Source organism: Octopus bimaculoides, chromosome 12 (assembly GCF_001194135.2).
Source record: "Octopus bimaculoides isolate UCB-OBI-ISO-001 chromosome 12, ASM119413v2, whole genome shotgun sequence".
Lineage (NCBI taxonomy): Eukaryota > Metazoa > Mollusca > Cephalopoda > Octopoda > Octopodidae > Octopus > Octopus bimaculoides.
The window spans coordinates 47,681,197-47,699,385 of record NC_068992.1 but is presented as its reverse complement, the minus strand read 5'-3'; the positions used below and the strand labels follow the sequence as shown (position 1 = coordinate 47,699,385).

General features: G+C 32.5%; 1 protein-coding gene across 1 annotated transcript in view; it reads left to right on the top strand.

The window, feature by feature from the left end:
• The window catches only part of LOC106879854 (zwei Ig domain protein zig-8), a 683,376-nt gene extending 675,010 nt beyond the window's left edge, over positions 1–8,366 (top strand). The window contains exon 8 of the mRNA XM_052972042.1: positions 8,305–8,366. Within this exon, the coding sequence (XP_052828002.1) occupies positions 8,305–8,366 (62 nt within the window). The remainder of the gene's footprint in view (positions 1–8,304) is intronic.
• Positions 8,367–18,189: the final 9,823 nt, after the last annotated feature.

Below are 18,189 nucleotides of genomic sequence, written 5' to 3'. Positions count from 1 at the left end.
TATATATATATATATATATATATATATATATATATATATATATATATATTCAGGAATAAGACCACTCCTACCAAAAGTAATTGGTGTTTGAACATGTTGAAATATGGTGTAGTTGTAAACTTTTGAAAATTTATGTTTTAAAGATGTCAATGATAATGTGATAGAAGATAATATCAAGTACAAGAATTCATGCCAAATATTTAAATATTCAAGTCTTGGAAAAAGTGGAAAACATGCAAAATTATCTAGGATTATTCTGGACCTTACCCTAATGGTTATCAATGGGTTCCTTAATTATTTCTTGCTTAGCTTCTACTGAGAAATTTTGAACCACAGAAAAACAGTAACGTTTATAAACATTATTTTAATGAGGACTCTAAATCTTACATGTATATCTTATAAACTCTACATTTTCTGAGGTACAGCATATATCTTTTTGTTTAGGGTGATTGGCTGAGCGTGTGTCTATGTGATGTATGTGTTGTACATGTATTGTGTATAGTGTTAAGATGATGAGCATGTGTTTTACTATGATTTTGTGGTAGGTGTGTTTGTGATCTATTATGTATTGTATTCAGCTGAATGCATGTGAACGAGAATATGGTGTGTGTGATGAAATGTAAGTGTATTGACTCAATTATTATATGGCTGTATTTATGTTGCTGTGCCATTTTCAGTGTTTGACTCATCTACCTTATATATTATTAAATTTCACAACATTTACTTTGACAACCATATGGGATTTGTTTGTTGTGTCTGTATGGTTCGGAAACTCAGCTTGCAATCTTCAAGCACCAGATGGTTGTGGACCACAAAAATTTGACTATGGTTTGTACAGCATTTAATGTTACAAGTCATGTGTTTTAGCCTTCAAATCAGTGTTTGTTACAGTATATGGTTTTGGATCACAGTATGTAGTTGTGAGTCATGCAATGTGATGATGGATCACTGTGTGGATTTGGGTCACAGTGTGTGGTTGTTATTCACAATGTGTGGATTTTGGTTACTATGTGTGGTTTTTGTCACAGTAATTGTACATCACATTGTGTGATTGTGGATCAAAATGTGAGAGGTTCCAATGAATAATTATGGGTTACAATGTGCTTTTGAACTCACATTGTGTAGTTGAAGGACCCATCATTTGGATTTGTATTTCAGTAAATCACAGTGATTCACTGAATGTGGTTGTGAATTGGTGTCTGGTTTTCGGTAACAATGTATATTTGTCAGTCACAGTGAGTGGTTGTGGTTCACATTTCATGATTTATAATCACAGATTAACGATTAAGATTGCAAGATCTGATTTACAGTTGAAGTGTTTTGATGTGGCTCATAAATTGTGGTTTTCGATATCAGGATATGGATTACAATTTGTATATAATTTAAGCTTGCATTATGTTTTCTTTGCTCACATTGAGTGGTCTTCAATCACATTGAGTGGGCTTCAATCACATTGAATGACCTTCAAAAACATTGGACGGTTTCTCCATCACAGATTGGCATTTTCAGTCACCTGATATTATTTCTTTCAATCAGAAAAGCATCAATATTTTATTGATTATACAAGATTATAAAATCAAGTACATGGCGTTACTAACAAAATACATTATGCACACACACACACACACACACACACACTGTGGTTTGAAACTTAGCTTTTGCTGTTTGGTTTATTGCACCCATAATTTTTTTTTTTAATTTTTGCTGCTACTGTTGTTGTTATTTGAAGATATGTAACAGAGCTAGACAGCTTGTATGAAGTACATATGTGTCTCAGAAGTGGCATTATGTTTGTAGTAATTCCATATTATGAAGATATATTTTCTACAGATGAAGAACTATGAAACCCTCAATCTGCCCAAATTCCACTTTTGCCAATAATTAATAAGAATGTCCTAACACTCCAAAACTCCAAAGTCCTATTTAGATAATTTGGTTGGTTCTCTATATATGCAAACCTAAGTGTAGCCATACAAATCTGTCAAACTTAACTATATCTCTGGAGAATGGAAAAAGAAAAAAATGAACACTTTTAATTGATTTTTAATCCTTATTGGTGGAGGGTCTTGTCAGATATATCTTGACCAATCCCAGAGAAACAAATAACCATTCTATTTACACATACACATCAAATCTAGTAGCTTCAGAGAACTGGTGATGTTAATTTGCCTACCAATAGTGTTTAACTTTATTTAATGTCAGTGACCTGTCATCAGAGAAGCCTGTTCACAATGTATCAAGATATGATATAATATATATAATCTCACATGGCCAACATCCAAGCATATCAATTCTATCTATTTCTATGTAGATTAAAATAAAATTATGAACAACCTCAATCAATTTCTAACTCTTATTGGAGTCTTATCAGAGATGTCTACAATACTTGACCAATCCCAGAGACACTAGTGGCTGATCCATTTATGTCTGCATCAAATCCAGTATCTTCAGATTTCTGGAGGCCACTTATTTGCGTATTAGTGTTTAAGATTTTATTTAAAGAGAGAACTCAATCCACACAGTATCAAAATATGATATATGTAAACCTATTTAGTAGACATACAAACATGTCAAATTTACTTATTTCTCTGTAGATTAGAAAAATTAACCACTTATGTTGTTTAGTCATACAATTGGTATTGATGTATGGTTAAAATATTATAGCTGTGATAGAAATTATGGAAGTATTTATTGACTATAGGGCCATGTAACATGTAAAAGACTGTATATTAAATAATGAAAAATCTAGGGATTATAGCTTAGTCATCTGAAGGCTGCTGCTCATTGGAATAAGTTACTAGAGATTCTGGAACATCTTTCCTTTACTTGGAGGGATGAAAGCCAAATCCACTACAGGTGGGGCTTGAACCCAACCAAGGTGTTTATTTAACATATTTAACAAGAAGTAGTGCAGTACCACAAACTATGGAATGTTTTATGCTGAGATACCTTCTAATGTAAGAACCATACTGTCAGTGTACAATGATTTGGAGAAATATTTTCAGCTTTGACTAAATAAAATTTAGTTCAAAATTGACTCAGTAGGAAATACTCAGAGTATAAAGGAACACAACTAAATTTTATGAAAGCTGGTGTATGACTAGAATGTGATGGGTGGTTGATTCAATCCAAGAAATATACATATTTTTAATTTCGGCCAGGAGGAATGGAAAGTAAAGTTATCACTGGTATGATTTCAGCTTAGAATATAATATAATTGGACAAACTGCTTAGCTTAATCCACCATTATAGTATTTGAACCACCCTCCCTTTATCTTGATTTCTTGTATGATCATCAGGACACACATTTCAAAAGTATAGCTGATCAAATGAACCTCATTATATGACTAGTATTTATTCTATTGACCTATAAATGAAAGGCAAAGCTGATCCGACTTAGAAGGTTTTAAATTCAAAATGTTTAACTTGTGTAAGTAAATACTACAAGGTTTCTACTTACTCAGTCTAGCACACTATACCCTCTGTCACACCACTAATCTTCTTTTTGTTACTTCAACTTGTTTTCTTCCAATTCATTGAGCTGTGTAGATTGTTTTAGAAATATGATTAATGATTGTACAGTAGTGGAGTGTTCAGCAAGAAGGCTTGCTGAAAACCTCCGTTGTTCAACAGCTTCACTTAACAGATCTTATTAGGATTATCTACTTCCTTTGATGGTTTTAGAATGTAACACTTTTATCACCATTTTTCTGTTGAAATACTCTGACTTGGTCTCAATTAATTTTGAGCTTAATGAAGAAATTAGTAAAATAACTTTGTCATTATTAAGCTGGTGTTTTGAAACATAAATTAACATGATATTTTGATGGAAGATTATAATGTAAACCACTTTAAAAGGTTCTAAAATATATCCAGGGGCAGTACCAGGTGAGTTGGTATCAAAAGGGTTATGCATAATTGCTTGAAGGAGATTTTTTTCTGTCAATTTACTTTGAAAATCTCAGTTGGCAAAATTTATTTTAATTTACTATATTACATGTATTAGAACTCTCTGTAATAGTACTGTAATTTTTTATGTGTTATCAAGAGAGATTTTCATTTAGGGATGGGAAAAACTAGAGCTTTTATAGAGTGACTGAAAGATTGAAGAATCTGGGAAGATTGAAAGAGGGTTGCATAACAAGATTATTGATTGTAATTTATTGTACTTGAAGAAAATATCTGTGTTGTGGTGGGTGGATGGTCCTGTCTTTTGATGGAATAGGGGTTAACAGAAGGACTATCATTGGGAAACTGTAATCAAAATTAGACAATGTATCCTATGACAAGGCCAATTCTGAAGCCATGTAAAATAAAGTGTTATGTATAGAAACAAAAAACAGAGAGTTATATGAAGCTGATATGAACTTCTGATCTAAAAGCTGGGAGTTAAACAGTTTATCTAACAATCTATCTATCCTGTTGCTGAATATCTACAAAAACAGAAGCGAAGACAAAAGAAAACAAAAACGATTGCTACTAAACAGGAAATATAAAAAAATTTTCATGACTATATTAAAAATTTTTCATGAAGGGTAGCTATCCTAATGAACTCTTCAGAGTACGAAACTTTTTAGATGATCCTGATTTTCAAGGGCGTAACATGTTTGAAGGTCCTATGAACCTTTGAAGTTGTAGCTTATTTTAAACTGAGAGCCTGGGCCTAGCTCTTTTCATCAGAATGGACACCACTAAAAGCACATGAAGGCTAAGTTGGGTGATGGTGTTAAACTGGGTGATGAATAAAGTCTACCACCTAAATATATTGTATTGGATTGATCAGACCATTTTGCTAGCATTTCACAATATCTATATAACAATATCATCTGGATAGGATATTGAATACTTTATCCAGGGTAAATTTATGGTAGAAAGAACTGTGTTGTTGTGGTGATGGTATAAGCCCCAGATCAGCCCTGAAGAAACAGAACTGTGATTAAAAGGTTTTCTAGCCATAACTATCCCATTGTATTCAGATTTATTGTATTTGAGATCATATTATCCACTGAGTCTGTGTAGGCATGTGTATGTTTATATGTATGTATATGTGTATATATTAGATAGGATATCCACCAAGAGGTCGATATTACAATAAACCTTTATGATTTGGTAATTAAGGATATTTTGTAAATTAATGGAAAAAATTAGTTATCATTCCACCAGTCCACCCACCACGTATTGAGCAGATAGTGGGGGAAGAAAAGATAAAGAACGATACAGTACAAGAGGGGAACAGGTTGCATGCTCCAGCTGCCATAAGTATTAGCACTTGTAAAAGAGAGAGAGACTTGTAGAAGAAGATATATAGGTAGATAAAGTCACACACACACACACACACACACACACACACATGAGAGAAAGAGGCAGAGAGAAGAGATAACTTGATGATAGGTAAGGTACACCTTGGCTGTAGATAATTGCAGGGACTTTGTATGGCGGAAGGGGTTTCACCCCAGCCTTGTTTTTTTTTTTTTTTGTTTTTGGTAGATGAAGAGGTTTGGGTAAATGGCATGTTTTGATTTTGTTTCTTTAATTTTTTTTTTTAATTAGAAAAAAAAAAGAAAGAAAAGATCTTCCTTAAAGACTTCCCAGACACCTAGACAACTGCCTAAATAATTGTGTAATGATTCGCAATATTGGTCAAAAGAGTCTTTCTGAAAACAGAAATTTACAGAAAACAGACTTTAAATTTATTTACTGACTCATTGTTTTATCCTTCCAATTTGTCCCACCATACCTGCTTTTTATTCAATTTTTTTAGAAGATTATATTAACAAAATTACTAATTTGTAATAATACTTACAGAAAATATGAAAATTAATCAAAAATTAATCTTCTGATATAATTTTATATCTTATAGCTTCAATTTAGAAATAAGCTTGTGTTGTAATAATAATTATCATTATTAATATTATTTCAGGAATAAATCAACCATTATGAATTTAGAAATAAACTGATATTGCTGTATCCAATAACGAACAGATTATAATCATTAATATTATTATTATTATTAATGTTACAATTGTTATGATAGCTATTATTATTATCGGATGGCAGGATTATTAGAGTGCTGGATAAAATGTAATACACTATTTAGTTATATCCCTTTGTGTTCTAAGTTTAAATGCTACCAGGGTCTTTTTTACTCTTCATTCATCTAAGATTGATAAAATAAAGTACCAGTTATATACTGAAGCTGATTCAATGAAATCTTTCCCTTCTCAAAGGCTGTGGTCTTGTACTTACGTCTGACAGAATCATTTGAGTAACAGGGGAAAATGATTTGTGTTATTTGTTCGAGCTTTTTATATTCTGAGTTCAAATCCTGCTAAGGTCTTCTTTGCCTTTCATCCTCTGAGATCGATGGAATGAAATTCCAGTCTAGTTCTGGAATTCATATAATTGACAAACCACTCCTTCAAAATGTCAGGCTCTGTGCTTACTTTTGAAATTATCATTAATTACCAACACAACTGAGGTTGATGGATTGGCAGAATCGTAAAAATGTCAGTTAAAAGGCATTGCAGTATCTGTTTAGATCTTCATTTTTTGAGTTCAAATCCTGCTGAGATCAACTCTGCCTTTTATCACACCTGCGTTAAAAGAAATTACCTGTGTAGTATTGGGTTAGATGTAATCAACAAACACCTTTCCTTCAAAGTCACTAGCCTCCTGCCCACATTAGAATCAATTCTTCTTATAGAGCAATGATGGTAGAATGGTAGAGTGCCAAACTAAATACCTTGTGGTGTTTAGTTATAACTGCCTACATTCTGAAGTCAAGTTGCATCCATGTCAGCTTTGTCTTTCATCCTTCTAGGTTCAAGTACCAGTCAAGTACTAAGAGTCATTTAATTAATTTTGCCGTTTGGGCCTCATAAATCCTCGTTGTTTTGTTTTCCATTTCTTGTATTGTGCCCAATGTTATAACCCACCTCCATGACCAATGACAGAAATCATTACTATAATAATGCTAACATCAATAATAATAATGATAATAATGCCCTGATGCAGGACCAAGCACTGGCTCTCATGGATTCTGATCTTAACAGATTGGAAGTGTTATCATGTACATATTTTGTCTTGGTATAAAAGATGGGCTACAGCAAATATTCTGCTCAATACCACAAATTTGCTTGACAGTTGTTTGACCATAACCATTTGAGCATGTCCTTTGGTGGCTGATGATATGTGCATCTCTGACCATGAGCAGAAGTAGTTGGGGAGCATCATAGCCTTGTGTTGAGAGGAATTTTTGGGGATTTGAATAATTGACCTCTGGAAGCATGGGTATTTTGTTCAGCATCCTTAAACAAATCTTATTCAGGGACCTTTTGAGCAGGATGTGCTACTTGCCCCACCTGCAAAGTCATGTGCTGTTTATCTTGATATGAGATCACCATGTCGCACACATATGGTTGTGATGTGTGTGCCTGGTGTACCGTCATCAGACTGGTAGCCATGATGAGTATTTCGGGCTTTGCATATTTGTACCCCAGTGTCACTTTGGTGACATGCACTGCTCTCTCACTCAACAATAATAATAACAATAATAATAATAATAATAATAATTACTGATTAACTGTTAATAATAAACTGTCAATGGCTTGGCAGAAAGAACAAACATTTTGATAGTGTTTTATTTTCAGCTACTGCAGAAGAATGACAGTTGATCCTGGCAGGATTTGAGCTCAGACTGTAAGGGGACAGGATTAAATAGAATAATTAATGCTTATATACCACCCAGACACTGGTAATCCTTTGTAATATAGACACTAGGCCTGAATATTTTCGCAGAAGGAGTTAGTGTTCCACAGGTACTTACTTTACCCAGGATGAAAACAAAGATGGCCTTGGCAGCATTTGAACTCAGAATGTAGTGAAGCCAGTAAAAAATGCTGCTACGCATTTTGTCCAATGTGCTAAGGATTCTGCCAGCTTGCTTCCTTGACTCTAACACTAATAATGCTTATGATAAAGATAAATATGATCCTTTATTTTGTTACTGACAAATGTGTGACTTAATTCAATGTCCTCATATTGACAAATACACACGCATGCACACACTTATGCATACACCCACACTCATATATACATTTATGCAAGAAGAGAGTTAGGCAGCAACATTATACTTAATTACTTCTAAGTGTAAAAAACTAAAATAATAACAACAAAACTACCTCAGGATCAGACAAACAAGCAGTGGTGAGGATTAACATTTTGTTCCGAACAATTTCCAATAAATGTAGATTATCCGTTTAATAAAAATAATCCTTTCTGTATTAACTTTACCTGATCTCGTAGGAAACGTTCACCCTGAGAGCCATCCCAGCAATGATGAGAAGAAACCCAATGGTAAGTCTTAGTATAAGCTAACTATTGTATTACAGTCCAAAGTTTATCTAAACACAAACGTTGCCTATGATGATGATATAATTATTATTATTATTATTATTATTATTATTATTATTATTATTATTATTATTATTATTATTATAACTGTCTTTTTTTTTTTCTTAATTTCAACGTAGCTGCAAATTTAGAGGCCAAAATGTTTGTTCATATATCTATCCTTATTTTTCATTGTTTATCATTTTTTTTTGTGTTTTGCTATTATTATTATTATTATTATTATTATTATTATTATTATTATTATTATTAATAATAATAATTTTTACTATTATTACTACTCCAACTATTAATATCATTTTCACCATTCTTCTTATCTTTTATTTATTTATTTATTATTATTATTATTATTATTATTAATTTTCAATGTCCTTGAAGTTAGTTTGTTTCTTTTGCTTTGCTTGTGTGTATTTCTCATTTAAAGCATCTCAAAGAATTTGTTTTAAAAAAGCCAAGGGAAATAACTCTAAACACTTTTTTTTTTACTAATGGTCATTTTTAAAAAAATAATTTTTATACTTAAATATAATATACTATAATATATATACACACACACGCACACTAACACATGCACGCACACACACACACACACATATATATATATACATACATACATACATACACACACACATATATATACATGCATATACATACTTATGTACATACACACACACATATATATATATACACACACACACACCCTTTCCACATTACCTTTGCATGTTACCACATTGTGCAATATGTTCAGCAAAGCACCAAATGTGTATGTATACATACATATATATACACACATTCTCACAAACACTCATGAATGTATCTGTGTGTGTGTGTGTGTGTGTGTGTGTGTGTGCATATGTAAGTGTACATGTACATGAATATAAATAGATGTGCGCATATGTATGTATGTGTATGTATGCATATATGCATCTATATATATATATATATATATACACACACACCTGTCTGTCAGTATAAATAATAATAGTAAATAATAGTAGTCTGACATATGTTGCTATTAATAATTTAGACTATTGAAAAATATCATTACCATTATTATCATTATTATTATTATTATTAGCTTCAAACTATTGGAGGCTATTTCTAACCTCCAACCATATGTAAATAGATGTTAGGCATCGAGGGAGAGGATAATTAAAATCTGGCTTTTGAGAGGGTTGGGTGTGAAGTCGATCATTATTAATTACATCGTTAACATGGAAGGACAAGATTTTGGCAGTTTTTTTTTCAATTTTAGTTTGCTTTTATTTTTCATCATCATCCCTCTCTCTCCTCTTTCTCTTTGTCTCTCTCTCTCTCTTTTCTCTTTTTTTTTTTTTTGTAAACTTCAATTTTCACTTTAAGCATTAACATGTTTATTCTAATTTCTGCCTTAAAAAATGGAATTGATTATGTTCAGACATGTGAATCAGCGACAACAAAAATAGACTATAAATCTCTGTGATATTGACCAAAGTTGGAATGCTTCCAAGTTTAAGGAGGGAAAAATTTTTTTTTTTCAAAACATTTGTTTATTCCTTCCGTCTTCTTAAAATTGGCATCATTTTGTCTGTCCAAGGTTGTGATAAGGTTAAAAAGGTCAAAACCATTGTTTTTACATTCTAGCATGTTAGCTTCCAAACATATCATCTCATATGCAGCTGTTCGTTTTGAAAAGCACTAGAATATTTTGGTTTATAACAAAAAAGATATCAGAAATGCAGAATGGAAATAATAATATTAATAATAATAATAATAATAATAATAATAACAATAACAACGATGATGATGATAATAAAATGTCAAAAAATATAAGACGCTAAAAAATGTAGGGGAATGAAGTAAAATAAAATAGAAGTAGAGCGAACTCTTTTTGACTAATGGAAGCAGCATTTGTTGTTATCGCAACGTTGAGAGATGTCTGCATGCATACTTTATTTGTTACCATTTGTAAAAGAGTGAGCTAGATGGGGAGATAAACATGTATCATTCTATATTCCTTCAATGTATGTTATCTCTGCACTAAATTGATTCCTAGCAGATTATTTATTGTACGGATTTACTTGTTTGCTATTTCAATTTTTAAATTAAATGTAAATGATAAATACTTGATAAAATTTGTCAAAATTGGAAGCAAATTTCTCTACAAGTGTCCAAGTTGTTAGTGCATTGTGTTAGGATCTTACATATACCATTTCTTTAACTTTTCACGGAAAAAATAAATGATAATCCAGTGTAGATTGTTGCAATCATGCAATTTCTGTTTTATCTTTTTTTCTTTTTCATTTTCTTTCCTGTTAAGAAATGTTTGGTCCAAACATCGTTTTTACTCCCAAATTTATACAAACATCCTTCTTTTTAATTCATTGACAACAATATTTACAGTTTCCCAGTAAATCACATTTGGTAATAGTCGTTATTACACAGTTCTATGAAAGCTTTGGTCTATGAAAGAATTAAAGTTACTGCCTGCTCTGGATATACATTTAGAAAACATACAAGTATTAGTAGCAGGAACTGCTGTTATACTGTTGTGGTACCATCTGTGATCTATTTAAATTCTGTGATTTATCTAAGAACTTAAGATTAAGGCTTGTGGCTTTGTGGTTAGGGCATTCAGCTCATGATCATAAGGTTGTGAGTTCAATTCCTGGGGACGCGTTGTGTCCTTGAGCAAGACATTTTATTTCACATTGCTCCAGTCCACTCAGCTGCCAAAAATGAGTAGTATCTGTATTCAAAAGACTAGCCTTGTCACATTCTGTATCATGCTGAATCTCCCTGAGAACTATGTTAAGGGTAGACGTATCTGTGGAGTAGGGTACATATGTCAGCCACTCACATGTTAATTTCTGAAGCAAGCTGTTCTGTTGATTGAATCAACTGGAATTCTCATCGTCATAACTGACGGAGTGCCAGCAAGATTAAGGACTGACAATTTCTAAGAAAACTAACAAGTTAAAATTCTTTGATAACTATTGATTTCAAGGATAGACACATGCCACAAACCTCTTTATGGAAAGAGGTGGAGTAAATAGGATTATATCAACTGCAGTCCTGTGGGGCTTGATAAAAATTTAGTTTAATCAAATCCAGCTGGAATCAAACTTTGTATACCTATAAAGAGATGCAACTAAAATATAGCTCATCATTTTGTCTGAAACTCCACTATCATTTTGTCTGATCTTCTCCTGATTTGGCCAAAACACAATCATTTTGTTTCATGTTTTACCAATTCTTCTCATCCCTCACAATTCTTTTGGTATGAAACTCTGGTTTTTATGAAAACATTTCTTATTATTAAGTTCTATTGATAAGGTGTATTGATAATTATTAGAAAGCATTTTGATAATTATTAAAATCTACTTAGGGAATAGAAGTATAATGTTTATGTAAAAAGTATAATGCTTTTTACACTGGTGTATAGATGTGAGCTGTGGAGGCGCAATGGGCCCAGTGGTTAGGGCAGCGGACTCGTGGTCATAGGATCACGGTTTCGATTCCCAGACTGGGCATTGTGAGTGCTTATTGAGCGAAAACACCTAAAGCTCCATGAGGCTCTGGGCAGGGGATGGTGGCGAACCCTTAAAAACAACCCCAAGACCTGAAGCTGATACACTTAAATACACACTCCTGATAATAAAGTTCTGCATGCATGACTAAATTCTGAACAGTAATTCAACTCCAAATTCAATCAATAAAAATTTTCCATTATACCCTTCCATCAGAATCTACCCTACAACCTTGTTACAAAGCTCCACTTAATTTAGAAAATTTTAGCTTAACAGAGATTATATATAGCTAAGATGAACTATAAGCTTATATGTACCACAGTCTAATGAGGGCTTAACAAGCTGAAACATCATTGTCAGTCAATACTAATTCTTGTTAAAGAATAATATATAATATATATATAAATATATAATGCATACTCCATGTCTGTATATATGCAGAAATATATGTGAGTGTGTATATATATATATTTGTACACACAGAGGAAGAGCAGGAGAAATAAAGACAAGATATGTAGGCAGGCAAATGATAATTTAAGATAAAAAATATATATATCAGGACTAATGAAAGATGATGATGATATGAAATGAAATGACTGCAAGACATAAATGTTGCAAAAGACAGAGGTGCGGAGGGTGGGAACACCGGAAAATGATGACAAAATTTTGAAAGTGTTGATATCTATGATTTAAATGAAGTTTCAGGACATTTGAAGGAGATAGAAAGAGAGAGAGTGTGTGTATTATTAATGAATCTTCTCTTGAAAAATATTTTGATGAACATAAATTTCCATCTGTTATATTTGGTTAAAATTTGGAAATGATTATCTTTCAGTAAAAAGACAGGAAATGGAAAAAAAAAAAAGTAAAACAAATATAGAACAACTAAACAAAAATATAAATCATGAATATGTATACATAGAAAGCCTAGTATTTGCCAGAATATGTACATAGGTATATATATATATATATATATATATGTGTGTGTGTGTGTGTGTGTGTGTGTGTGTGTGTGTGTGTGTGTGTGTGTGTATGCATGTATGTATATGTATGTATAGATACATATATTTACATGTATATGTTTACATGTACAAATATATATACATGCACACACATGCTTATATATGTGTACATAATTGTGTGTGTATATTCATGCACACATATAAAAATGTGCGTGTGTATATGTATGTATGTTCACACACACATAACATACATATGAACTATGTACTTTATTATACTGATTAAACATACTTACAAGCTATTAAAATAAAGAAATTAAGAAAAATGAAATTACAAATAAAAACATGACAAACAAGTAATGACATAACTTATTCATTTCATCTAAAAATCTAGATTATTGGAATTTAATTAAAATTCTTTTCATCTTCCACAAAAAAAAAACTAAAAAATTAAGAAAACTAAAAAAAAGGTACAAAAGAATCTTTAAAAAGAGAAGGTAAACTTACCTTGTCCTGATTGATGACATGAATTATAGAGGAAATACAAATATAATGAAGAAAAGAGGAAAAACTGTTTCTCCAATATTTTTATCTGCAATTATAGTGTGTGTGTGTTGATAGATAGATGTAGATATTCACACACACACACACACATGTTTATGTCAAACAGAAAATGTTGTATTTAACAGGAAAAGATTTTGTTGAAATCTCGGCCATTTCAAATTTATCTAGAGAAATAAACAGCTTACTGTTATTATTATTATTATTATTATTATTATTATTATTATTATTATTATTATGATATTTGGATTTTGCTTTGTGTTTGTACAAGTTGAGTCTAAATCTCACCCAGAGACCTCAAGAGACAGCAAGTTATAAGTTCAGGTGGGCTCTACGACTAGGAGGGTTGATACCTGCCATGTTTTTGGGAAAGGTGAGAGGGATTTGCATTTTAATTGTCCATCATGGATTTGCAAGAAGTATTGTTTTGGAATATGTGCATTTCATATGTGAAAAAATTTGTTTTGGGGGTTATATAGACAGAACCTCTTGCTGAGTTTCTTGCAGTGCTCAGGAGTAATATTTTCTGAGTTTCTTCCATTTTGAGATTTCCTGGGATTTGAAACAAGTAATAATCAGCTCCTTTTGTTACTATTCCTTGGACATCTACAACCATGGTTATTGTTCTAGATTTGAGTTTCCACATTTTGTCAATTTTTATTTCAAGATCTTTGTACTTGCCCAGCATTTGGTAGATCTAGACAGACACATTTTTATCAAATGGAATAATCAAATCTGAGATGTTTCTAAATAATATCTGGCCTATTTGCATCTATTTGTCTGTTTGTGTGAACAGAAAAGTTCCATCAGTGTGAGATATCTTTTTGAGGCACTAGAGGACATTTGTATTCCTGCTTGTTTCTACGATGGAAAGTCCAGATCCTTGCAAATTATCCAGTGGATCTACAGTCCAGCTCTATCATGCTTGTTGGGATACTTAGAGAGTGCAAGAAGGCTACATATGGAGACAATGTGCTTGCTGGTTTCAGGCTGTTTTTTTTAATCACTTGAGTCAAGAAGACCCGCCCACCACAACAGAATTGAGATCCTAAAACCAAAGTGCCACATTGGTGTGGGTACTGGTGCCATGTAAAAAGCACTGGTGCTGGTGCCATGTAAAAAGTAACCAGTACACTCTGTAAAGTGGTTGGCATTAGGAAGGGTGTCCAGCTGTAGAAACCAATCCAAAACAGACTATGGGACCTGGGGTGGCCCCCGGCCTTGCCAGTTTTGGTCAAGCTGTCCAACCCATCCATGCCAGTGTGGAAAACAGATGTTAAATAATGATGATAATGATGATTAACATGTTGGGCTGCTGCTGTTCTTTAAGTTGTTGGCTTGATAGCTTCTTGTAGGTAGGCGTTGTTTTTGAACAGGTATGATAAACCCATCTGTCTGATTTTACAGCATTGACATCTCTCTCTGGGTATTTACTATGAAGGGATTTTTTTTTCCTGCCATTTTCTGGTAAGATTACTTAAGGCTGCATTTGTTGTGGGGATTTTCATGTGTTTAGCTTTTTCTGTGCTTGTTCTTAGTTCATCTAATTTTGAGACTTCTTGTGTTTGGGATTCATTGAAATATTTTCTTGCTTCTTTTGTTACCGAATATAATTTGCTTCTGTTGTTTTCATGTTTGAAAACAAGTTTTAGCATCCAGATCAGAGTTTGTTTTTTTAATGTTTTTAACGTAGGAGTTGACGTCCATTGTGGCAATTTTCAGTGACAATTCAATCTGTAGGAATTCACACCCTCCTTCTCTCTCTTTATGGTGAGCATAGTAATCAATGGCTGCTTTTGGGTAGTGTATCCTTTTAACTGTTAAAAATTTATCACTATTATTATTATTATTATTATTATTATTATTATTATTATGATGATGATCATTATTATTAATGTGGTAAACTGTAGAATAATTAGTGTAGTGTCTTTACATTCTGAGTTCAAATTCTGCTGAGGTCAACTTTGCCTTTCATCCTTTCGGGATTGATGAAATAAGTACCAGTTGAACACTGGGGTTGATGTAATCGACTAACTTCTTTCTCCAAAATTTCAGGCCTTGTGCCAATAGTAGAAAGGATTATTATTATATGTTTTTCTGAGTCTGATCCTTCTGTGTGATAACTTGGTCAACTGTTTCATTTTGTAGCCTTGTATTCTCTTCTGGTTTGTGAGTTGAATTTGGTTGCTGGAAACTGTATCAAAGCCTGCCCTCCCCCGTTTATGTAAGTATGTATAAACCGATGTGTATCTGGGTTTCTGCTGTTACTTAGCCCCGAGTCAGTTTTGATTGAGTAAGCCAATGATCAAAGGTAATCCATGATCATTCTATCATTTTCTTGTGTAGGAAATGTTGTTGTTGTTATTGGCACTCTGTCGCTTACGACATCGAGTGTTCCAGTTGATCCGATCAACGGAACAGCCTGCTCGTGATATTAATATGCAAGTGGCTGAGCACTCCACAGACACGTATACCCTTAATGTAATTCTCGGGGATATTCAGCGTGACACAGTGTGACAAGGCTGACCCTTTGGATTACAGGTACAACAGAAACTGGGAGTAAGAGTGAGAGAAAGTTGTGGTGAAAGAGTACAGCAGGGTTTGCCACCATCCCCTGCTCGGAGCCTCATAAAGCTTTTAGGTGTTTTCGCTCAATAAACACTCACAACGCCTGGTCTGGGAATCTAAATCGCGATCCTATGACCACGAGTCCGCTGCCCTAACCACTGGGCCATTGCACCTCCTGTAGGAAATGTATCACCACTTTATCCAACGTGTTTATTGCTAATGTGTGATTTTAGGGAGATTTAACTGCTATTTCTTGTAATTTCAGTTGCCATATTGATGTTTAAGTCGTATATGGAATGTGGGCGGGACTACAGTATGTAAAAATAATTGCCAAATATAAACTAGAGTCACTTCCTTCAGAATTACATATCTCGTTTACATGGTTGTACAGTTGTGCCAAAATTTAAAAATCAACAGAGGAGATATGATAAATCAATTAGTATCCATTGATAATCAATATTGATTAATAATCACTGGCATTTGACATTTCGAAACAGTTGTGATTCCACTAATCAAATTAGGAATGTTGGTCTGTAGTTTGTCAAACAAGACATCTGAAGTGAAGAATTCCCTCAGAAATATGCATGTGTAACATGACACAGAACTGAACAAACATTTCTTTGCTGTTACAATGGGTTAACATGATAATGTTGCAGCTGGTAAACAACAGATTCAGGGTTCAATTCTCTTAAAAAGTGTTTCTTCATAGTTCATTTACACTTTTAAATTATACACACAAGCAAGTGTGTTTGTGTTATATAATACATACATATATATATATATATATATATATATATATATATATATATATATATATATGGAATATATTGTATATATTATATATATGGAATATATTGTATATATTATATACATGTAATATATTGCATATGTTATATACATATAATATATACGTACGTAACATATATTGTATACATATCTTTTATTTTTACTTGTTTCAGTAATTGGATTGTGGCCTTGCTGGAGTACAGTCTTGAAGGGTTTAGTCAAATAAATTGACCGCAAAACTTTTTTTAAAGCCTGGCACTTATTCTATCAATCTCTTTTGCCAAATTGCTAGGTCATATGCACATCAACACACACATATGATATGGATACATGTTTTAGTCTCTTTACTGACCTCATCAGACTAATTCATTCTTGCTTTGACTATTCGTCAGCTTTTTACATATTTACAGAAATAAAAAGAATTTAGAACATTCTTGTAGAGAGGTTATTTCATAGTAATAACTTAAAGGAGCAAAGAAAAATTACTGAAAGGAGTTAATGATACAAATTTAGATGATTAAGTTAGGGTGAGTGTAGTAATTAGTGGAGATAATAAATCTTTAATTTACTGAAATATCCTCCAAGTTCGTAGCTGTCTTCTGACTACAAACAAGGATCATATTGTCTTTTATCGATAATAAAGATTTTTGTACACATCTCTGTTTAATGACTGATATGTCGGTTGGGTCATTGGTTAATTTCTCCAGTCTTGTTTTGTATCAATAGAGAGAGAGAGAAGAGGGGGTAAAAGTGGGATACAGAGTGAGTTAGCATGAGAGGTGCAGGATGAGTGCAAATGCTAGGATTGGTGGCATGCAATGAGTCTTCCTATTCACACATAATGAGAGAGAAAGAATAATACAGACTGAAGAAGAAAAATTCACTGCAGCTGACAAAATCTCTGAGATATTTAATATTTATTATAATGAATATTTTCTTTAGATGCTTACTGAGTAAGCTCTTTATTAGCAAAGTCATTTTTTATTTTTACATGAATCACATGAGTATTCACTAAATTCAAATTTATAGCAACCTGTTTCAAATGAATATATCACTATAATTGCTAATATTAATATATATATATTTTTGCAACAAATGATATTAAGAAACAAGGCAAACATGCAATAACTATAATCAGTCTTTCTTCAAAGTACAAATGATGGCAAACATAGTTCAAAAGTTAACTGTCATATGATGGATAACATACTAGTTTAATACTAGTTTCCTGAATTTAAACACCAGCTAACTTGTTCCTTCATAATTGCTAATAATTACAGCTAGGCATTTGTTTACAGCCTCTCACCCAGAAGAAATCATCAACAACTATGTCGAGAGCTACATTTTCATTTGTTCACTCATTTAAGTGTGTGTGTGTGTGTATATATATATATATATAT